This window comes from Rhinolophus ferrumequinum, chromosome 19 (assembly GCF_004115265.2).
Source record: "Rhinolophus ferrumequinum isolate MPI-CBG mRhiFer1 chromosome 19, mRhiFer1_v1.p, whole genome shotgun sequence".
NCBI lineage: Eukaryota > Metazoa > Chordata > Mammalia > Chiroptera > Rhinolophidae > Rhinolophus > Rhinolophus ferrumequinum.
In genome coordinates, this window is record NC_046302.1 from 27,013,243 (window position 1) to 27,037,852 (window position 24,610).

General features: G+C 37.8%; 1 protein-coding gene across 3 annotated transcripts in view; it reads right to left on the minus strand.

The window, feature by feature from the left end:
• Positions 1-24,610, minus strand: part of GAREM1 (GRB2 associated regulator of MAPK1 subtype 1) — a 182,046-nt gene that overhangs the window by 103,679 nt on the left and 53,757 nt on the right. For all 3 annotated transcript variants that reach the window (XM_033087331.1, XM_033087330.1, XM_033087332.1), the window contains exon 2: positions 9,972-10,112. In XM_033087331.1, coding sequence (XP_032943222.1) covers positions 9,972-10,112 — 141 coding nt within the window. The remainder of the gene's footprint in view (positions 1-9,971; positions 10,113-24,610) is intronic.

Below are 24,610 nucleotides of genomic sequence, written 5' to 3' on the forward strand. Positions count from 1 at the left end.
CACAGACGACTGACTGGAGGAGGAACGGAGGTACTTGGGTCTTTGGAGCAGGTGAGACCCGGTGAGAATAGATAGAAAGGGGGAGCAGCTTCGATAGGGTTGGAGGAGATACCGTGTTTCCCCGAAAATAAAATCTACCCGGACAATCAGCTCTAATGCATCTCTTGGAGCAAAAATTAATATAAGGCCCAGTCTTATTACTATAAGACTGGGTATAATATAATAAACATAATATAATACTGGGTCTTTTATTAATTTTTGCTCCAAAAGACACATTAGAGCTGATTGTCCAGCTAGATCTTATTTTCGGGAAAATAGGATAGCATCAATGGGAAGTGGCACACAATTATTTTAGGGGCAAAGACGAAACGTCATGAGGTGGACAAAAAACTAAAATTCCCACCCAAAGTGTCGGGCTTCATTAGGAGAAGTAAGAAAGCCAATGAAATGGTGTGAAGGGCTGTAACAAAAAACATAACTGACTATTAAACTCATGAAAAGCAAGACATGAAGGGTGAAATGGCATATTTCAAATGTATATGTGCCCACTGCATGTCATTTACATAAGATGGGTTTTAACGCCTAGAAAACAAAAGCTCTGTGTCTCACGCTCACTCATTGGTTTGACTCACTATGAGGGACAAACCCCATGATGTTATATAAACCAGTTCTAACAAGTTGGAGGCCCTGGTGATGTCTACCTTACTAAAACCGCACACGGAAGTGTCTGAATCATTTTCCCTCTTGCCCTAAATGTCAGAAGAGTTTTGCATGGTACACGTGGTCTGTTGCTTTTCTGTGTTCAAATACACCTGACAACTACCCAGATGGGTAAGCGGTTTGACAGAAGGTCAGTGCACGATTTCACTGGAGAGTGACTCATAAAGGTAAGTGGTTCCAATTCTAAGAAATGGAGGGGAGGGACTTCAGGAAGTTTTACCAGTACAGAAATCAGTTTTGGAAGTCATTGTCAAGCCTGTTTTCCGCAAAGAAAAACAAATACAAAAACTCAAGGCAATTCTTAAAAGCTGAGAGGGAACCTTTTAAAAAGGTCACACTACTTCTTGGAGGTATAAATCCAACATGGAAATCAAATTATGAAGTGAGGTGAGCCCATCCCCATCCATGCTATAAACACTCCATAAACAGTGTGGTTTCAGGAAGCTTGTTCAAACTTTCCATCTGATGATACTCACATTATCTCATAGGTTAAATTACACTAGAACCAGAGTTATCCCTTTCAAGTACCAACTTTCCATTCAGTACCATCATACAAGTAGAAAAGAAACAGAAAACAGCAGCCTAGGAGTTTTGTACCCCAAACACCATCTGTGTTTTTTGCCAGAATTTTTGTTTTACTTTCTTGATCCTAGGTTTTCTATTTGTAGATGATTTGCAAGGATTCTGAGAGCAAACCGGATGACATGTGAAAATAGCAATTAAGGGATTCTCAAATTTTTTATTAAAGTTACTTTACAAGTTTCTAGATCAAGAAAAGCCACATAGTATGACACGAAATACCTTTCCACTGTATTTGCTCATATTTCCCCTTTCCACATCTCCCATAAAGCTCTTATTTTAAGAAGCTAATAAAGAAAATTTCCTTCTTTCCAAATCTTACATACACACAGCTCTTTCCCCCTTTATACTTAAATCACTACCACCAGCTGGGGCAGATCCTGGAAACCAGCCAGAGCTGTGAGCAGTCAAGTCTGCCTAGGAGGCCACTTGCTGGACGCTTCCACCATGCTGTGAAAACTGAATCATTTCTTCCTGAGTTCAGTTTTAACTGGGTTGTTTCCACACACACTTCCAACCGGAACAAAACCACCCAGACAAAGGTGAATTTTCACCCTTACAGAGAGTACTTAAGAGTATAAATGGGATTCAAGGATGGGGGTAGAGTGGTTTTGGTAAGAATACCAGTGAAACATTTTACAATATAGTTAACTGTGCCACTGGTTGCTATGTCAGGGTCAATTTTCCCTTTTTATTACAAAAAATTTCTAACATAGAGAAAATTAGGGTAATGAAAACCCACCCATATATCCTCCACCTAGACTTAACAACTTTAACAGTTTGTCATTTTTTTATGTTATTTTTATTTATTTAATTTTTGCTGAAGTATTTTGTAAGTTTTAATCACATTTCCCCCCTAAATAATTTAGTGTGTCTCTCTAAAAAATAAGGGTATTTTCCTTCATAACTATAATACTAGCATCACATTAACAAAATCAAAATAGTTTCCTAATATCCTCTCATCAAGAATATCATTCAAATTTCCTTGGGTAATTATTCTTAAGCATGCAGAAGTGAGACTAGAAAGCTGTATCAAAGGCAAGTAACAACCCTTCAGTCCTTCTTCTATCAAAGGTAGACACATAATTTCTTTATCATTGTTTTGAGTTAAAATATCAGGATGAATACCCAAGTGTGAAAGATACATCCACCTAACCTCTGATGGCCACAAACACTATATTACAGCAGCTACAAAAATTGTATCATTAAGTAAAGAAGTGGAGAGGGAGAGAGTACCAAATGTCTCTTGAGGGGAAAAAAAAGGGCAATTTCCCAGATACCAGGCTATTATATACTAGTTTCCCTCTCAGTTCTCTTCTGAATGACTTCCTACACTAGATTCTTCTGACTCCACTATTCTTAAAAAGGAGTATTAGAAGGCTTTACTTCGATGTACTTCTTCTTGGCTTCTCTTTAACAAGTCCTGACAAAAATAGCTGATGCTTGCTTGCAGTCTCACTTTCCACTAATTTTAACCCCCCCCACACACTTTTTAAAATCTAATTTCCTCCCTTTTATTCACTGAGATGCCCTTTTGAAGACCAATTTCCTTAGTCACTCTTAGAAGTCCCTTATGCCAAGCCTTTCTGCACCCAGCAGGTTCCCACACTTTGCCATCTCCTTCCCACAATAGGGTCTCCTGGAAGCTCTTACTGTCTGTGCTTTTTTCCCTGGCAATTTACTCAGAGATGGGAATGTCACCTGTACTTAGATAATTTATAAATCTGAAAAATGTTAAATATATATTTATTTAATTTTCCCCTAGAGTCAAACACAAGTGGCGAGCTGTCTGTGAAAACAGAGAAAAGTGAATGCTTTACTCAACTTACTATTCTAACAGATCTCTCTTCTTTAGGATGGTTAGAATGCCTTCCATGTGGAAAGTGCCTTCTAGCACTTTCCAGGGAAGAGTGGTGAGGGAAGTAGGCCTGGAGCCACATATCCCAGGTTCAAATCACACTTAATAGCTGTGTAATATTACAAGATACTGAACACCTCTAAACCTCAGTTTATACTCGTACAAAATGAAGATAATAATAAAACCCACCTCATAGGACTGTTGTGCAAGTTACATGAAGAAATAAACATAAAATGCCACGTTGACAAAGTGCCTAGAATATATTAAGCACTGCATACATTTTAGTTATTGCTAAAGATTCAATTATTAAAAAATGGTTACTTCTTAGCTATCTAATATTTATTTATTACTGGCAAAACTGGCTGGAATAATATTCCTTAGCATACTATATTTGTTTAGGACTTTTTAAAAGAAAAGTTTGGTGACTTCCTATTTATCACATTAGCTTTATTCCATGTAATAGAGAAAGTATAAAAAGTATTGTTCAAAACTAGTAGTTACTTTTGTAAACGGATGATTCGTGCTAATTAAACCGGTCACCCAGGAGAATAAAATTAGCTTGTTTCGCCATTTCCCTTTGGTCGGTAATTACAATTCAAGGTTATGTTAGATACCACATGAGTATAATTTTGCCTGAGAGACAGACACTGCACATCCACATTTTAAAAAACAGGCATTGAGGATATAAATTCAGGGACTTGATGAATAAGGGCCTTGCAGACTTCATAAGCAATTCTTACCAACCTTGTGCTCCAGTGTCACTTATTTCTATACATAGTGTAGCTAGGAGGGAAGTACTGAGATCATTTTAGCTTGTTACAGATTCACCGGATTTGCAGGAAGATGAGGATTTAAAAATAGAAGCCAAACGTGGCTGGAGTTTATCTCAGATGCTTATGTTCCAGTAGCAATCTGTTCATCCATGATGACAGCAAGCACTCCATAGAATGATTTAAATTTTTATACTCGGTCAGAATTCCACTGGGGCGCAAATTGGTGGACCACAGATATCTGAGCACCTCACATTCTGATTCATTTGATTTCTCAAAGCTGTGTCTCTCTCGAGAGCTCTTTGGGTTTGGTGTTCATGAAAGAGGTGGTCATGAGAAAGTAACATATATTTAGTACTCATCATGTGCCAGGCACAGTGTTGAGTCATTTACACAAGTTACATCTCAGAGAATCTCCCTGACATTTTCTAAGGTAAATCTCTATTGGACAGATTGGAAACTTGGAGCTTGGAAGGGCAAACAAAATTCCAGAGGCAACTGGCATATTCAGGTTTTGTGGAGCCTGGACTTTACGTTAGTTTGAAAGGGGGAAAAAAAGGTCAAATTGTGAATACTAAATTAAGTACAAGGCCTAAAAGGGATCAGCATAAAAAAGGGACCCTGAGACATGAGCTTTAGTGGTAGCCAAGTTGGGTAGCTTGATTGCCCAGTCTGAGCTACAGAGACAAAAGGAATGTGGTGAATAGAAATGTGAACTGTGAAATGAAAATCACTCATCTTTAGAAACTCTTGGCCATAATTAAGTTGCACTAGGTTTTCTTTTGATTTTTAAAAATAGATTTATGTTTTGTTGTTTAATAAGTCAGGATAAATGGGAGCGAGGGTGTGCACGCAGGGTGAGGTAACTGTCTGACGACATGCCAGGCAGTAACTTAGATGGTCTGAGTAAGCAGAATGCACACAAATTCCAAGTTCTGTAGTGTATGTTTCTTAGGAAACCTCTGCCCTTTGGGGAACATTGAGAAGTTAGAGAGTTTACCTAAAATTATCTGTGCTGCCTTTCGAATAAAACTTGTATGAAAGCAGCAATCTTTTCTAAACACGACGCCAATTTTTCTTGAGTGGTTTCTCTGCTGTTAGTAAAGTATGTGATGCTGACTGAACACATTCTCCCTCTCGGAATCAACTATTTGTTATAGCAAGAAAACGCCTTTTATCCAAAATGAAAAACTTCTTTTGCCAGAATGAGGGAAGTCTTTTTTTTCTCCCTCCTCAAAGCACATCTAATAATTTCAGAATTCAGAATAAGGCGATTCTGATTACCATCATATCAGAGTGCAGTTCTGATAAAAACTTCAAGATATATTTATCTTTTCCCAAAGTTTTATAAAATTATATCTATTCATGTGACAAACTTTATGAAGGTCTCTCATTAAGAATATGGAAAAGGCACTCTGAATTCTCATTTCCTAAAAATGCTGAGCTTTACTACTTTCCAGAATATATGTGAATAGAGCTGCATATGGCTGCCCAGGCTGTGCACTGCACAACTCCAAGGGACTCCATTTACAGAGATTACAAAGTGAGGCACATTGCCTGGAATACGACAGTGCAGTGGCCCTGAAAAGTATATTCACGCACACACACACACACAAATGGTTCGCTATCTAATCCAAAAAATAAAGACACACTTGAAAAAATGAAAAGGGCATGCCATAGAGATACATGAGCCAGCTTATACACAAATGGCTAAATTGAGGATAATTTGTGCAATTTATTTTTGAGAAATAAATAAGGTCAGGAATATATTATAAGCCACTGAATGGAGAGTCCATAATTCCACACAGACACTAATAAGTAAATCAATAAATAAATAAATGGGAGAGAAGGAAAAGCTCTTCCTTACAGTAAAATGATAACTAACAAATCTAAGAAAGAATGATGGAGCTCAGTTAGAAATGCATGGTTTTCCACCTCCATAGTAAAAACTGAATCAGACAGAAATCATCAATAGCTCTTCAAGGGTGTGTGGGGATGGGGGAGAGAGTTAGAGAAGGAACAGGGTACTTACAGAATATCAAAGTATTTCCTTCAAATGTTCTAGTAATCACAAAGTAGGTGGTAATAACACAGCAGAGAAATCAGACAACACCTTAACCAAAAGTGATCAAAATGAAGTCACCAATAAGAGGCAAAGGAACCTCCCATGCATCCAGATGGGATTCCCTGAGAAGGACACATCACGTACATAGCAATCAACCAAACCCGCGTAACCTAAATCTAATCACAAGGAGAGCAGGAAACCCAAATTGAGGGCTATTCTATAAAACAACTTGCCTATATTCTTCACACAACGAAGGCTGAGGAACTGTTCCAATTAAGAGAGACTAAAGAGATATGATTGTGAAACACAGTAAGTGGTCTAGAATCGATGCTGTCCTGGTGGGAAAAAAAATGTAATAAAGGTCATTATTGGGACATCCGACAAAACTGGAACATGGACTATAGATTAAATATTAAACGTCCTGAATTTGTTAACAGTACTGTGATTACACAAGAGGATATCCTTGTTCTTATGAAACACAGAGTGAAGTATTAGCGGAATGTATGATCTCTACTCTCAAATGATTCAGAAAAAATAAGTGTGGGTGTGTGTGGGGGTGCGGTGGAGAGACAGGGAGGAAAGGAGGGAAAAGAATGATAAGGCAAACATGGCAAAAAAAGAGAGATGAATCTCAACCTAAATGAAATTCTGACAAATTAATAAAACATGCTTAGATAAGTGTTTCTTCTAATTATAATCAGAACAATAAAACCAGAGAAATACTTATAGAAATGATATTTTTGGTCTCCATGATTTACTTTATGCTTTCTTTCTTTCAAGGCTGAACTTGTAATAAACAAATTCTTTGAAATAAAATATGTCCCAGTATGTCCCTTGAAATGATCTTATCAAATATCTCATAAACCATTTGGTCCTTGCTATAGAATGAATGTTTGTATCCCTTAAAATGAGATGTTGAACAGCTATATAAGACGTCAGAGGGGTAGGTTGGGGTGAGGTGGGTTATCCCTTTATGAGTGGTTTAAATGTCTAACAGTAACGTTGCTCTGTACACCTGAAATTAATTTAAAAAATCCATAATCTCATTAAAAAAAAAAAAGAAAGAAAATGAGATGTTGAAGCTTAAATCCCCAATGTGACAGTACTTGAAGGTGGGGCCTTTGGGAAGTAATTAGGTCATGAAGATGGAACCCTCATGAATGGGATTAGTGCCTTTTTAAGAAGACATAGGAAAGATGATTGCTCTCTCCGCCATGTGAGGACACAGTGAGAAAATGACCACTTGCAAGCCAGGAAATGAGCCGTCACCAGTTACTAGATCTGCTGGTACCTGGATCTCGGACTTCCAAGACTCCAGAACTGTGAGAAATAAATTTCTGTTGTTTATAGTCCATCTAGTCTATGGTATTTTGTTATAGCGGTCTGAACTAAGACAGTTATATTTCAATTTTTTTCTTCCTTTAAATACATTTTCCCTCCTTTCATGTAAAGTGATGTGATCTTAACATTCATGTTTCCTTTTATTCTTGGCACCTCAGTTTTATTTTTTTTAAAAATGTATCATTTGCAACACAATGGTTTCCCGATTCAGTGTATTACCTTTCTTGCAGATTAAAAAAGAGTAAGCTGCTGAACATACCACAGCTTTCTGCCCAGTAGAAGCAGAATGACTGTTAATAATAAAAAAAGTATGCTCAAAACAACACTTGCAAATACTTGCAGGTATTTGGTGAAATATTATCATCTGACACAAAAGATTCTCAACCATGGCTGCATAATTTAACCACAGGAGGAGCTTTTAAAATCCTGACGCCTAGCCCACGCTCAGGACCAATTAAACCAGAACCTCTGGAGATGGGACCTGGGCATCAATAATTTTTAAACCTTTCCAGATGATTCCAATATTTAGCCAAGTTTGAGATCCCTAGATTGAACGTCTACAGCCATAAAGAATTATATCTTTTGTGTACAGAACCAAAGGAGTCACAAAGGTTTTCTAGAATTAGTCTTACTCGTCAAGGAGTATATAGTCCAACTGGTGAGGGAAGACATGTGTGAACGTATGAAACGGTAACTGAATGAAGGCTGAGGACATGTGCCAAAAGAATGTGATACCCCGGTAAGTACATCGGGAGACCACAGGGGGACAGTAGTGGACGCCTGCACTCTCAGGACACAATGAGAGGCTCTGATAAGAGCAAGACTGAGGAAGGCAACTCCAGCTGGGGAATGGTGTAAATGGAAAAGAATCCAATTATGTCCAGGAAACAGTGGAAGGTTTACGCTTCAGAGTAGAAAAGTAAGTTTGGAGGCGTAGACTAGAACCAGATCCCAGAAGGCCCTGAGCAACAAGTCAGAGAGTCCGGTGGCAGTTTAGAGTCTCTAAAGAGATTTGAGAAAATGATCAAATGAAAGCAATCCTTTGGGAGGACTGATTTGACAGCTATTCAAAATGGATTTGGGGGAAAGACCAAAACTCTATCTACTAAGAGAAAAACACAGCAGCTTAGGTAAAAATGGCATGTTGATGAAGCATGATCTTACAGCTAGCTTCCTTTTCAGTTTTCCACAAAAGACAGGAACCAGAAGTTCGAGCCTGCCAAAAACAACGTGGGTCTCACCTGTTGTGGGACCATGTGCAGGAGAGACTGGGCAGCCGGGAGGATCTGTCTCCTTCTCTGCACCTCTGGCCTGGGTCCCAATCTCTTAGTTGTAATACTTCCTGCTGCACTGTGTTCCTCCTTTTTCCACGAAAGCTACTCCTATGGCTAGGAAATACAATTCTAGAGGACAAAGTTTCAGGTCAGACAATTGCTTTCTTTCTTATAATCCTTTTGGAATAAGAAGGATTTTTGAGAAGCTGAATGATCCTTGGGTCATTCTGGCAGTTAAAGACCTCTAGGAATAAAAAAGGGGACCAAACCATTCACTCACTCAATGAATATTTATTGAACACGTACCATGTGCTATTGTTTGAGACATTCATTGGGAAGGAAGGCAGTAAGGTCCCCTTTCTGGGGGACAACTCTCTGGGTATTTGTAGAGGTTTCACTCAAAAACACAACGGCAGTCTAAAGCTATACACTTTATAGCTAATTGACTAAAGTGTGCTGCTACAGACCTTTAAAAACTAAAGAGCCAAAAAGAGAGAGAGAGAGAGACAGAGAGAGAGAGAGGAAGGAAGAAAGGAAGGAAGGAAAGAAGGAATGAAGGAAGGAAGGAAGGAAGGAAAGAAGGAAGAAAGAAAGAGTCAAGATCCTTTATATAATGAACTGTAAGTACCAGAGAAAGTATAGGGTGACATAAATTCTTTTCTAAAAACTGTGTGTGTGTGTGTGTGTGTGTGTGTGTGTGTGTGTGTGTGTGTGTATTTTCAAGCCATGAGATGATCCTAAACTAAAATAGTACCAGGACCAAAATGTGCTCAATAAAAATTAAATGGCATCGTTGAGCTGAATGGAGTTCAAAGTGAGGAAAGAAGGCAGCTATTGTCCTGATTTAACAAAAGCAGTGAGGTCACCTCAGCGGCCTGTGTTCCAAATGCCACGTTTGCAAAGGGGGGCATGTCCAGGTATCAGAACTTCCAATCCCATGCTTTTAAAACCAGACCACAATGCTCAGTTGTGAAGCGGTATCTTGTGAAATCATGACATCCAAGTCGTTCACAAAAGCAACGTTCAAGCTGTGCCCAGGGTTATTCAGAGATTTTGGAGTTCAGAGGTTGGCTACGTATACTGACTGTCATTCTAAGATTACAGAGGCACTCTTTGTGTTTGCAAAATTTTCATTTCGTACAATTCTAATAAGAATATGCATTTAACTACGTGCATTAATTAGAAATAGTAAGACAAAATGAATCTGAGCTTGCAAATAACCACACAAAAGTGTTTGATGCTTCTTTTTCGAAGTCATTAGACTCTTAGTTTACAGACAATCCCTATTTTCTCACCTTGGAGGAAAAAATAGCATATTCCAGCCCCCTTCTTCTCCCTCTTCTTGTCCCCCAGAGGAGTTTTACCTGCATAATGTACCGGAATCTCTATCTTTGGCCCAATGACATAGTGCCCCTCCTCCAGACTATGGGCAGTGATGGTTGTCCACTGACGGCACGAATGAATCAGAAGGTAGTCGTTTTCCCGCAGCCCTTCTATGCATTCTCCTAAAAAATACAAATTTATATAAGAAACTCAGAATTAGCATATGCTTACTCCATACCCTGCAATAAAATTTTATTAGTTAAAACTTCACTAGCGCAGAAGTTGAGAGTTCATCCCAAAAGGAGATAAAGTTCACTTATGAATTAGCAATAAAAAATCATTCTATGCCAAGTTGATAATTTTACACGATTCCATAAAAATGTTTCCTACTTATTTACAAAGAGATTTTCAAATACTACCTCACTGTATCTCAATAAGTATAGGTCAATGATTATTACACAAACATTAAGTGCCTACAATACATTAGGTAATACTTAGATGCTGTGTATATATTACTTATGTAATACAATAACATGAGGTAGGTATTGTTCCTTCTTTACAGTGAACAAAAAGAAAATCAAGGTTCAGAATGTTAAGTAACATGTCTAAGCTCACAGATTGAATAAGCAGAAAAGAGCAGATTCAGGCCTAGGTCAGATTGATCCCAAAGCTTATGTTCTTCAACATTACAATATAACTACCAAAAATAAATAATAAACTTTATCTCTCTATTGAAATATCACTTGAGATTAAACGCCTATTTCTCCTTTTAAATTTTATATGTTTTGCCAGTTCTCTCTGGCCTCCTATCAAATTTCCCAATCAATTAAAAACAGTGAAGTTTAGAGTACACCAATGAAATTATTTTTTCATTTCAATATTTCCTGATGTACCCATTCAGCATGTGAAGAGATGACAAACTATTTCAAAAGCGAAATCCATTCCCTGGAACTTCAAAAGATAGTTTTTTAGATGCTGAAATGATCCATCCCATTAACCCTGGTTTAGTAATTTTAAATGCTCAAAGAAAATACCTGAAAAGACTAATTCCTTTATACAGAAAACGATTAGCCTTCCTTAGTTTTGATGTTTATTGTATTATAATAATTAAAAGAGTTCCTGGTGATTTAACTTTATGTTTTGAAATGGTATTTACAGATTCCACATAAATTCTTAAAAGTTTCAGTACTTTTTCAATTAGAAAAAGGTAGAGGAGGCTGTCATGATCAATCAACTTGGTTATCACAACCATAAACCATCAAATTTATTCCCAGACCAATGAGGCCATAATCTTTAAAACAGGCTTAATGCAAGAATCATTTATCTTTGTTGCAGGAAATACGAAGAGTTAAAAGCCTTACTGGGGAGGAAGTGGGAGAAAAAGAAACAGACCTGGAAGTGGAAGTACCCTAGCAGGAGGGGGGGAAGACAATGGGGGGGGCCAGGTATTTCCAAACCAGACTCCCCTGCATTTCACACGTTGGGAGGACCAGGTTCATAAAGATACCACCGTGGGAAGCCACTGGTACCCGGCAGCCCCTTGCATCCCTCAAGCATGTTATGGCAGAAAAGAAAGATCTAGAAATGCTGTCCGTAATATAGTCCCCTCAGAGCTCCCCACCAGGGGTAGTGGGTGGGAGGGGCATATACACAGCAGGCGGGAGTTACAAGCATAGGCTCCAGAGTCCAGCTTTGCCCCCTAGCTCTCTCTGGTCCTGGGCAGGCACATTCTGTTCCCCCAGGAGATGGGGGACAACAGTCACTGCTTCCCAGAGTGGTTGTGAAGTTACTTGGTGACAGTGATGGAAACTGTGAAGCACCAACTCTGTCATTTTATGTTAGGAGTGATCAGGAAACATCAGCTATTAATTTTAGATTTTCTTCCTAAAATTTAATCCTTTATGTAAACATTGTAATTTAGGTTGTAGCATCCTTTTATAGGTGATGAAATGATCCTCAGAGCAGTCAAGGAAGGAACTTGCCTAGAGCTACACATCTAATAAGCTGCAGAAACTGACTTCAGGGGCCTCTCTCTGTACACCTCTCTTCTGCTCTTCCAACACCATGGCTATTGCTTTGAAAACCACCAACAATAATCTAAGTAACGGAGAAACTGACCTTTGGCTTCAAACCTTACTTGTTCACTCAAATGGTATGACAAGCACTGTTCCTAGCGGCGCGTGGGACACCCATCGGAGAACAAAACATAGATCTCTGCACTAGGACACTTATTATCCAACAGATAGGAGACAGATGGTACCATTAACAAGAATGATTAAATTATGAATAAATTAGAAAGTGAACAGTGCTTTGAATAAAGGGTAAGAGAACCAGGAGAATGAAATGTACATATTTAACGTGTACAACTGGACGACCAACAAACACTTCCTGAGGATCTTTCATGCACAAAGCAATGGGCGAGTGGGCATAAACATAAAGAAGACTTGGTCCATGCATTCAGGAAGTCAACATTTTCATTGGTAAGATGTGTTCATATGCAATTTCATGTAAGGTAGGACATTATGAGTGCTATGTTGGAGGAAGAAGAAATCTAGAGTGGGGACAAAAAAATCTAGCAGAGAAGATCCAGAAAATGTTAACAGGAATATAAAGCATTAGGGCTAGTCCTTCTTTGATGGATAAGATGAGCTTCGATGAGAGGGAGGCAATGGAGAACCACTGAAGAGTTTTGGAGAAGAGAATGGCCAAAACACCACTGTAGGAAAATGAGTCTGGCAGTACTATAAAAGATAGATGGGAGAAAAGGAGAAACCAGAGCCATGGGGTGTATGCAGGGAACTCAGAGGCAAAACAAAGTGACATTCAGGGAAAGAAGAAAAATGTCATTTTCTGTGACTAAATTGTCATATCATAAAAACTGTTTTAATTTTATTCCACAGTGGGCTCTAAAGAGGCGGCTAAGAAACAACTGCAGTTAAGTTAATCAAAATGAAAATTTAATGTTAAATCCTACTGCTAGTTGATGCAGTAAACACTATCAAGAGGATTCAGGATAATTTTTTGAAGCCATAAAGTAGTAAAAAACCAAGGCCTATTTTTGAGCTTATGTCTTCTTTATTTTTTAAAACAGCCAAACCGTGTGTCTGCTTTAGGCAAAAAAAAGTTTCACAAAAATTGTCTAGAAATAAAACTTAACATAATCACTTAAAATATCCTAGGGTAGGCCATTAATCGAGAAATTACATTAAATGAATGAAAAACAAATTTTTTTGTGATATAATTATCCTGTTGCTTAACTACTATGTATATAGCACACTAAACTTATACACTTAGCTCAATGATGTAGTAACGAATAGTCTGAAAGAACCGTGTTCAATTCCAGATATATTGTAATGCCATCCTGAAATTTCCCCACATCTAGCACGCTTCTGGGATATACCTTACTTGCCTTGTTTCAAATGGATCCCTTCTCAACATTAGGTCTTACATACTCGTTAAAATCGTTTTTAATGCTAGGATAACTGAAATCCATGAATTCTTCAATGTAAGTCTGCTTAAAAAAAGAATCAATCTCAACATTTTAAATAAATATTATCACCTGAACATGCACAGATTCTGCTCTTTGGCTGCATGGCCAATATAATCTCCTGATTCACCTTTCTGATCTCTCCTTGCTACTCGCCCTATTTTTCTCTCTTTTAGATTAGCTGTAACTGTAGGGGTTAATCAAAATTCCACCCATAGCCTATTTACCTTTTCTCTCTCCTTTACAATCTTATACACCTCTCAAGGATTCAGTTATGGACAACTCCCAAATCCATGCTACCAGTTACTAATTAATTTCTATTCTGAGCTCAGAGTCCACACTTCTACTCATTTCTTCCTGGATGCCCCCCTGCCATTCATTCGGGCATCATAGCTTCATTCAACAAACACTTCTCGAGGACCAGCTATGTTCTAGGATACAGTTCTGGTGATACAGTAGTGAACCAAATACCTGCTCTCATGGACCTGGCTTCTTGGCTGGGTTTTCAATGTCCTGTTTTTGACTCCTTCAATTTATTTAAATATTGCTGCAGATAAAACTTTTAAGACTATAGCACTGCTCATCTATTCTTCTGCTCACACCTGCCTTTGGTTCCCGTTCATACAGAAGGAGGTCTTAATTCCTTGGCCCCAGTACTCAAGGGCCCCAAAACTATTTCCAAAGGGTCTATGACGTGTGTCTTTGACACCATAAATCAGAGTCCAAAGAACACCTTCTCTGTTCCACATACACACTGCACTCTCACATTTCTGAGTCCTCACCTCACTTTCTTCCATGTGCTGAGACTTTATCTTCCTCTCCCTATCTACCGACTACTTACCCTACTCTCTCTTGAAAGATCAACTCCAACGTCACGCTCATGAATGTCTTCCTGATACGAATCCTAACCTTTTTAATTTAAACTGCATTATTGTGTAACTTGGCTTATATCCTATGAATTTATAAATTTTCTTTTAGAGGTATGAGCATGAGGAACTTAGAGTATTTAATGTTTATAGGTATTGCAATAACAATAAAAATAATTTGACACCGTGAGAATTTCAAGTATTTCTTTTTTTCCTTTTAAAACTGGTCCATATATTCATCAAGTTTGAGAAACATGTTTAAAGAGGTTAAGAAAAAAAGATATTAGGGAGCATCAATGCTGTTGGATGAGATCCCCACTCTTACTAGCAACCACAGCAATGCAATAGAACAGCCCAGATTCACTGCCTCATGGTTTTGCTTTGTAAATATTCTAATGTTTATCTTTATTTAGAGTATTTTCCCCCTAGACACGAAGTCTTATGTTTTTTTATGCTGCTTGTAACTATTGTTAGCTTTGTCCAAACTATAATTAAGTTCATTCCAGTTGAATCTATCTGAGTTAGTACATATATAATTGTGGTGCCTTATATATATGAATGAGTTTGGATGTGTCTGAATCAGTTCGTGAAGTTGTATAAGGTCTCTTGCAGCAGAATCCAAATGTCTATTAACTGATTCTTTATTTATTTTTAAACGTGAAGACCAAGTTTGAGTGTACTTAGATGACAATTTATGTTTGATATTAAACCTGTTAACTTTCTACTAATGGGTTTTCTATTAAAGTATTAAAGTTGGGCCGAATCCGGAGAACAAAACGGACACATACACTTTTTTTTTTTTTGCTAGTCTGCTGTCACATACAACAAATGTGGGATTTTACACAATTCCCTAGGTTGTACTGTGATTTTGGCAGCTTTTGTGCCAAAATGTGGAAGTTTTTGATTTTCTACATTTGCGTCTCTTTGTTCTTGGTGGTGTATTTCACGCCAGAGTAACAGGCTCAGTCAACAATTTGGGGCCGTAGCTCTGTAGAAGGCATGTACTTTTAATCTTTTCAACTCCTAGAATACCTGACTTTCCACTTAGCAAATACATAATTTTATCATGCTGATTTATTCTTTTTAAGTATGCTTTTATCCCCGATTTACTTGGTTTCTTCTCAGTACATTGGTAGAACAGCAGAATAAGGCCCTGTTGAGATAATTTAATTTGTTAATACATGGGTAATGAGAATCAGACTTACTGAATGTGGTATTGCTTTTATATCTGTTATAGACATAAACTGTTTCTTACGTCATAGCCAAATCTATTGACAATGGGTAAATTAATAGGTTCTGTGATATCTGAGTTCTTGCTACAAATCTAATTTAACAGTTGTGCATTGTATTATTTTACCAATGGTAAAAGGAAAGCTGGTCAAGTGATAACATTGTACTTGTACTTCCTCACTGTTAATAAACAGTGCTGCTTAATTTTAATTATGTGTTTACTTGACCTTACAATCCTTTTCACATAGACAGGAATCCTAGAGAGTCAGTTAAATACTCAAACCACTGCATTTCTCTTACAACTTACAAACATTTTTTAAAATGTACCTCCAATGGCAGGGGCTGATTATCAGACAGATTCCTCTTCCTTCCGACTCCCCTTGCAGTTAAATGGTGCCATACCACTGAGTTCTAACCAATGGTGTGAGCAGAAATGACATTTCCCACTTTCTGTCTTGGCCTTACCCATGAAAACCGCTCACAAGCCATCCGCTATGCTCTTTCCTCAGCCAAGGGCTGAATATTGGTTCTCAGGAAGACCTTGGGAACCAGCTAAAGATAGCACAGCTGCCAGCAGTCTGGGTTCCTTAATTAATACACAGTGGAACAAACTGCCCTGACCACACACTGAGTTGTGATGTGAGAAATACTCTTCAACTGGGACCTTAGGCCAGTGATGTGTGGTCCTGTTGCAGTTTGCCGTTTTGGTTTCCGTGATTAGACTCCCTTAACTGAAACATCGCATAACCTTCCATGGCAGCACGTCTCCTGCTCATAATGATCACAAAGTTGTTGTTACAGAAGCTATTTTTTCTAAGCAGTCTTCATAAATACAAGCTTACCTTGAATTGCGCAAAGGTAGCTTAGACTAAAAATTCCTCTCCTCATTCTTTTAGTTACATTTCATCCCATAAACGTGATAGATATAATTAAATGCTGTTTCTAAAAATTAGCATTCCCAAACACTGTGAATGTATGAGGTCCTAGTTGTTTTACTGTCTCCCAAAGAAACAAGAAATATTTACTGGGAGAACAGAACATGGCACTATGATAACATTTCTTTGTCCCAAAGGACTATAATCCAAATGACATGGTGAGTAAAGAAAGGGTATGGAGATGGGGAGAGGGCGGGGTGGGGGGAATACAGGAGGTGAAAGGATGAGGTCATAGGAATGGCTCGAAGACACTGAAAGAGCAATCATGAAATCATGACATTAAAATGTCGTCTGTAATGAAAAAGCAATAAGGTGTTCCAAAAAGGAAGTATTAGAAAGGGAGAAAAATCCTAAAAGAAACAACTAATTAGCAACTAACGAATTAAAATAGGGAGACATTATAAAGCGACAGGGGAGAATATAGCTATAGGACATCATTAAAGCACAGGTAATAATTTTGAAATCAGTGAAAACTGAGAAACAAACAAAATTTCTTTGGTGGAAATAAAAAAAACTCTAGGAATAAGAAAAGACATTGCTTTTAGGCTAATGGTTATAAGAAAGTGTAGGACTGAAGAGGAAGAATCAGAGACAGGTATCAATCATATAAAGGTATCTGAAGCCACATGATGATAAGAGCTTCTCAAAAAGCATATAAGGGGTTAAAAAAAGATACAGCTTCTGGCACAGACACCCTGAATGCAAAGGAAAGTGTGTGTCCTAGATCTGGGCAGACAGAAGGAATAATTTTAGCATTCTGAAAGGTCACATTCCCCTACTCCACATGTCAAACAAAGAATGATCTTCCAATGATGTGCACGCACCTGCATTTCTGTCTTCATCTACTTCAACAGGCAAGTCCATTTTTAGGCGCTGTCGTTTTATGAACACTAGGCTATCTTATGGCACAGAGAAAGGGCTGGGGAGGGGGAAGGGGGAACCACAGACAACAGCTCTGCTTGAGCTTAGCTGCTGTCCAGTTCTAAAACTGAGAACAATCATTACCTGCTGTCTCAAGTCCTACCCTTCCTTCAAGGGAGGGTCACCCCTGGGTGTGAGGTGGGGAGCCTGCAGCACTAAGGAAAACGGCGGTTCGGACCCCAGACTGCACGGTCATTGCCATCATTGGGAGACTTGTAAAAACTCCAGTGGGGCAGGTGAGGGGAGTGGGACCCAGGTACCCACATGTTCTGAAATCTCCTCAGGTGTCCTAACGTGTAGCCAGGGTTCAGTGAACAACTGAGGCAGTTAAGAGCTCCGGCCGGACAGACTTTACCCCAGCAGGTGATTCAGTTCTTGCATCTGCTCTCGGAAGGGAGTGAGATACTACTTACGCAAGTACTTAGAAAGTGTCAGCCGCGTACTAAGTGTTATTACTGTTGCTGTCCTCAAATACCTCAGGTCACAGGATTCTCTCAAGCTACTAAATGAGCATAGCATTTGCTTTATTTTCATTTTGTAGTAATTATAAATGATCCCACTTAACATTTTGTGAATATACATTATATTTCTCCAATTAGGCTGTAACGTTCTTGGGAGTCAGGGACTTTTTTTTGTCCTCTTTCCTGACCAGGGACAATCACCCAGCTGGTATCCATAAACCATCCTTGAGAATTCAACATGGTCATTTCCCCCTATTTTGATACAAAATAATTGCATCACAAATTGATACATTTAATTATCAGACGAAATTAAAGGTATTTTCCTCTCTTCTTGTCTTCTATTTTGCAATAACAGGCAAGGGAATTTTATTTTCTAAGATCCCTCTTTCTACTTAAACCATTATTTTTAAGCAGGTTATTAATTCAGGCTAATAGGAAGCTTTCCAACAAAAAGGATTGCTAACCACAATAACTTGTAGCAGTTTTTTGCCACGAATCACCTTTAAGTAGAAAGTGGCAGAGACTGCTAGATATCCAGTAGTATCTCACTAAGAGTCCCTATTTCCTGTGCCCGGAATAATTAGGTATAACAATATAACTAAGACAATGGGATGTAGTGGAAGTAGTATGTGCAACTTCTAAGATGTATTTTTTTAAAAATATGTTTAATATACCAGAAAGTTTATTGACCGAAGTTTACAATTCAATGGTTTTAGTACATTCAGAGTTGTGCAATCATCACTACATCCTAATTACAGAACATTTCTATCACCCCAAAAGAAACCTCCTACCCATTAAGTCATTACCTACTACTCACCCCAATCTTAAGCAACCACGATTCTAGTTTCTGTAGCTATAAATTTGTCTATTCTGGATATCTCATATAACTGGAATTATAAAATATGTGACCTTTTGTGGCTGTCTTCTTTCACTTAGCATAATGTTTTCAAGGTTCATCTATGTTATAGCATGGATCAGTACTTCATTCCTTTTTTATGGCCAAATAATATTTGATTGTATGTATATAGGTACCATGTTTATTTATTCATTCATCACATGCTGGGCATTTAGACTGTTTAGTTTTGGCAGTTACTGAGTACTGCTGATACGAACAGGTGTGTACAAGTTTTTGGGTGGATATATGTTTTCATTTCTCTTGGAAGGGGTAGAACTGCTGAGTCATACGGTAACTCTAAATTTAACATTTTGAGAATTTCCAGGCTGTTTTCCAAATTGGCTGGACCAATGTACATTCCCACTAGCAACGAATGAAGGTTCCAATTTCTTCAGACTCTCCAACACTTGCTATTATCCATCTTTTTAATTATAGCCATTTTAGGGGGTGTGAAGTGTGTCTCACTGTGGTTTTGACTTATATTTACCAAATGATTAGTGATGTTGAGCATCTTTTCGTGTGCTTATTGGCCATTCGTATATCTTTTACAGAGAAATGTTTATTCAAATCCTTTGCCCAATTTTAAATTTGGTTATTTGTCTTTATTATTGAGTTGTCAGAGGATTTTGTATATTCTGGATACAAGTTCCTTATCAGATACATGATTTACAAATATTTTCTCTCATTCTGTGGACTGTCCTTTCACTTTACTAAAAGCATCCTCCTAACCACAAATTTTAAAATTTTGATTACCTCAAATTTATTTTTTCTTTTGTTGTTTGTGCTTTTGGTGTCCTATATGAAAAACTGTTGCCTAACCCGAGGTCATGAAGATTTATGCTACATTTTATAGTTTTTAGCTATTACATTTAGGTTTACGACTTACTTTGAGTTTTGTGTATACTGTGATTAAGGGTCCAACTTCATTCTTTTGCATGCGGATACCCAGTTACCTAAGCACCAGTCGAAAAGATTACTCTTTCTTCATTGAATTATCTTGCCTCCCTGTCAAAAATCAACTGATCATAAATGTAAGGGTTTATTTCTGGTCTCTCAATACTATTCCTTACATCTATCCTTATACTAGTACACACTGTCTTAATTACTGTAGCTTTGTAATTAAGTTTTGAAAATGGGAAATGTGAGTCTCCCACTTTGTCCTTCAAGATTGTAATGGTGTTTTGGGGGGTCCCTTGCATTTCCATATGAATTTTAGGATTGGCTTATCAATTTTTGTCCCTACAAAAGCAAGCTGGGATTCTGATAGTGATTGTATTTAATCTATAGATAAATTTGGGGAGTAGACATCTTAACAATATTAACTCTTCTGATCATGAACATAGGATGTCTTTCCATTTATTTAGATCTTTATTCCAACATTTTTTAGTTTTCAGTGTGCAAGTCTTGAACTTCTTTTGTTAAATTTATTCCTAAGCATTTTATTATTTGTGATGGTATTGCAAATAGAATTGTTTGGTTTTTTTTATTTCATTTTTGGAATGCTGACAGTATAGAGAAGTGAATTGATTTTTGTATATTGATATTTCCTGAAATCTTGCTGAACTACTTCTAATAGTTTTTCTTTCTCTTTTTGGTAGATTCCTTAGGGTTTTCTAGATGTAAATTCATGTCATCTGCAAATAGATATAGTTTCACTTCTTCCTTTACTATCTCGATGCCATATTTTTTTCTTTTTCTTGCCTAATGCCTTTGGCTAGAATCTCCAGTACAATGCTGAACATGAGGCAAACAAGATATATCTTTGGAGAGGATGTGCCATTCTTTTTCTTGTTAATTCTTCCTGATAGATGGAATGTGGATGTGATATTGGAACTGAATGGTAGTGACCATCTCAGACTCTGAGGGGAACTTAGGACTGAAATTGAGTCCATAATATAGAAACAAATGAAAAGAAGCCTGGGTCCCTGTCACCTTGGGCAGCATGCCAACCTGGACTTTTTGTGTCTCTATGACCGGCAGCTAAACTCAAGCCTAAATCAATTCAGGAGTATTGGAATAAAGTTAAGAATTGTGGTGCCTGCATTCTTCAATCAAAATAGATGAACTAATTTCAAAACAGAAAAGAATTTTTGTTTTTGATTATTTTTAAAACCCATTTTATTAAAGGTGCCCATCTAAGGAAGTACTATCTAAGCCTGGTTCCTGGTTGTAAAATCTGAACAATGTCTAGTATCTAATGTTTTTTACTTCAGAATAATTCCACAGAGTTTATAGCAAACAGCATTCATCAATATTATGGTTCTGGTAATCACTTTCATGCTTCCTAACTAGTTTGAGATTGTAGAGGCTGTATGACTTTTACTGACTCAAATTTCCTTCATAAAGATGAGAATATTACTCAAAATCACTTAAAAGCTTTTGTTGCACATTTAATAAAACTCTTTACTTGTACCTAATTACAGATAAGAGTTATATATTAACTCACATTTGAAAGGTTAAAATTACATACAGTAGGAGCTTTAGCTCTAAGTTATTTAAGAAACCAAGTCAAGGGCATGGCTCTAAATAGGGTAATATTGTGTATCCCTAATGCAGACAGAAAAATAATAAGTGTTTGTATATTGATGGCTAAAAAAATCATGAGGAATATAGATTTTTTCCTAGAATTTACCTAGAACTTTCCTAGAATTTACCATTAACAGGAGACTAAAATATCAGCATTAAGTACCTCAGTGATATCACCTGGTGAGGACTAGAAAGAAAAAATCACTCCATAGCCTGTAGATTATGCATCCATTTGACCAATAAAGACCCAATCACTAACTCTTAACTCCTCCCCTTGTATCTCACTTTGGCCATGAACATGCAGCACAGAAATTCTAGTGTAACCTATGATTAGGATTTCCCTATTTTCTTCTAATGTGTAAGAATTTAAAGGAAGCAACTTAACTCTTTGGAGCAGAATCTATAACATGCCAACCTAATCCAGAAGATTTTTCTTTTGTAGCCCCCAGGATATTTTTATTCTTGGAAAATATTGATTAAGCCAAATATCTGCTGTCATTAGCTATTTGACTAATCGAAACGTGACTGCTAGCCAGTTCCTTTATTGACTACAAGTATCAAAAGTCTAGGAAGACAAAACAAATGCTAAGGAAGTAGTTAAACCTGCACAGCACCCATTTTTACTATGAGTGCATAACATATGAAATAACAAGGAACCCCTTTGTCTGCTCTACTAGATTACCATGGTGTTCTTTAGGCCCAAATCATCTCTTTTCTGCTCTGTCTGCATTCCACAAGCTGCTGAGCAATGAGTAGGTGTGTAATAAATGCTTTCTGAATGAACAATCTTGAGTAGAAATTGGTGAGCTTTTGTAGCAAATAAGTTTAAGTATAAATGAAGCACTCAGGTCTTAATAAGCCCCTCAAAGAAAGCAGAGTATTTACAAAAGGCTATTTTTTCAGTTATCCTCTACTGATCTCTTCCTACCCAAAACATACATACACAAATCTACATTGTCTAAGATCCTTTTTTCGATGAATACTCTATTCAAGGGCCCAAGGACAATAATCTTGGGTTCTAAGCAAGTGAAAGAGTTGTTATGTTTTTACCTTTTATGGTTTCCTGTGAAATCCCAACAAGAAGGAAATAGAGATTTAGTCGAAGCACTAAGTGGTCATGAAGATAAATTCATAGTGAAATCTAAGCAAAAGGAATGTGTAAAACAAAAGAGAAAGATGTTTAAAAAAGAGAGAGAGAGATTAGGGATATATTATTACCTCTTTTCAAATGAAGCTTTGGACAAAGGACTCCTGTTCAACAGTAGATGTACCAGGAATTATCGATAATAGATTCTCGCTGTGTGAAATGTAAGTATGCCTACTTAAGTCAAATCTGAAATTTTACACTCTGAAATACTGAACTGTACCTAATATTTAAAAGATAAGACTCTATGCCAAGCGGATTTTAGAAAAACAGGTGAACAACTATAGTATCAGTATTTCTACAAACATTCAAAACATAGTCGATCTCCCAGCACAGCGCCTGGCACATACCATGGAATCCACATTCCCGGCAGTTGAGAGAAGCGGCTCAGACTGACCTAGGAAAAACACTCTTTGGTAATCCATCGAAAGAGAATATATAGACATTCCTCTCTCAGTAAGTCTACAGCTATAAGTCAGTAAAGATACATCTGGTGCGTCCTCCAGTGTTGGACAGTGAATGTAAGATGATGCATTTGGTTGGTGTGATGTATGTCTTTATCACACCATGAGACGTTCACACCATAAAGGCACGCAGAGACCAAGAGCAACTGAGAACCAGAGGCAGGGAGGCGTTGGCTCTGGCTCCTCCAGACATCAGCTATGGGAAGGGAGAGCAAGCAAAGGACAGTCCCCAGGAACATTATCTAGGATCTCCCCCTCTCTGGCCCCAGCTCTCTGCTTCCACTAATTCAAACAAATATATGATGACTCCACATGTATAAGGCAATGTGGGATCTCAGAAATAGCCTAGGGTTTGGAACCAGATTTAGGTTTGAACTGTGGTTTTAAGATTTATTAACTATATGACCACGCACAAATTACTTTACTTCCTTGAGCCTCAGTGTTCTCACATTCAAAACGATAGTTACAATATTATAATAGAATTTATAACAGAGTGAAATACTGGTCCTCTCTGAGTCCATCTTGTTCAAGCCTGCTTTGTTGCCATGGCCTTCTGGCTGATTGCTTTAGCTTAGTCCTGCATAGACGTGTTAATCATTAGAAGAATTCTGCGTTCAGCTTGAGGTTTACAAAAACCGCCCCTCGCCAGAAAGTGCCTCTCTGAGGAGATGTGGGAAGTACGTATTGTTTATCAAAGATTTGCAGGAATCTCACAACTGGACTCACATCAACTAGGGTCAACAGAATAAGCACACTCTTCCTTGGAACCCTGCCAGCACCCAGCTGTCTATGGTCCTCAACCAGTAAACCTTTCCTTACTCCAAAGTCTGACATTTTGAGCTTTGGCCTTTCAAAGCACAGGCACACGGACTTTGGACCAGTAATAAGTTGGGATAATTGAATGAAAACAAATCTAAAGGACTCCGGATAGTACCGTGTAGATAGAAGTCTCATGAAAAATATGGCTTTGATTTTGTTTACGTCCTCCATTAGTTCCCTTTCCCTTGTTAGCCTGGCTGAGGTGCACAATACAGTTTGTTTGTCCAGTCACAAAATGCTCTACTAATGTGCAGTGATTTGCATTATGCTTCGCTTCAACTAATAAAAATAAGGGGTGATTTTCATCAGTGAGTCACTCTGTGAACACAACCACATGATTTAGAGTGTTTAAGTTCGCCCAGATACATAGACAGACAGTTGGGATATAGTTAATCATATATAAATTTTTTTCAGATGAGGGTAAACCTAACTAAAGAAATTCACTGGAATAAAGTGGACACATTAAAAATGATTATGGAAAACTTGCTACCCCATCCTATTCTCCCTTGCCGCTCTAAGAAATAAGAAATCATTTTACAAATTATCCAGTGGACCAGTGTCCAGAATGTTATTCCATTAACTTAATAAAAAGAGAGAATATTTTCTTCCATTTCATTTTTTTCTAGATGCAAGAAGAATATTAGACAGAGGGTCTAAATAAAACCAAGAAGATTAAAATAGAACAATCATCCATACGTAAGAGAACTGACAACCTGTGTCATCTTTTCCCCCAAGTGAGACAGTCAAAATGAGACACTTTCTCCTTGGCGTGCTTACAGGTTTCAGTGGCAGGACTCTGAGGTCAGCAGTTCCTGTGGCGGCGTACTGCCAACACCCACCAGCCCATCCCACGCATCCTCTGTTCTAGGTCCCGATCTTACGTCAGCCATGGGATAGCCACGCACTGCTCTTTTGCTGGTTTTCTGTATGTG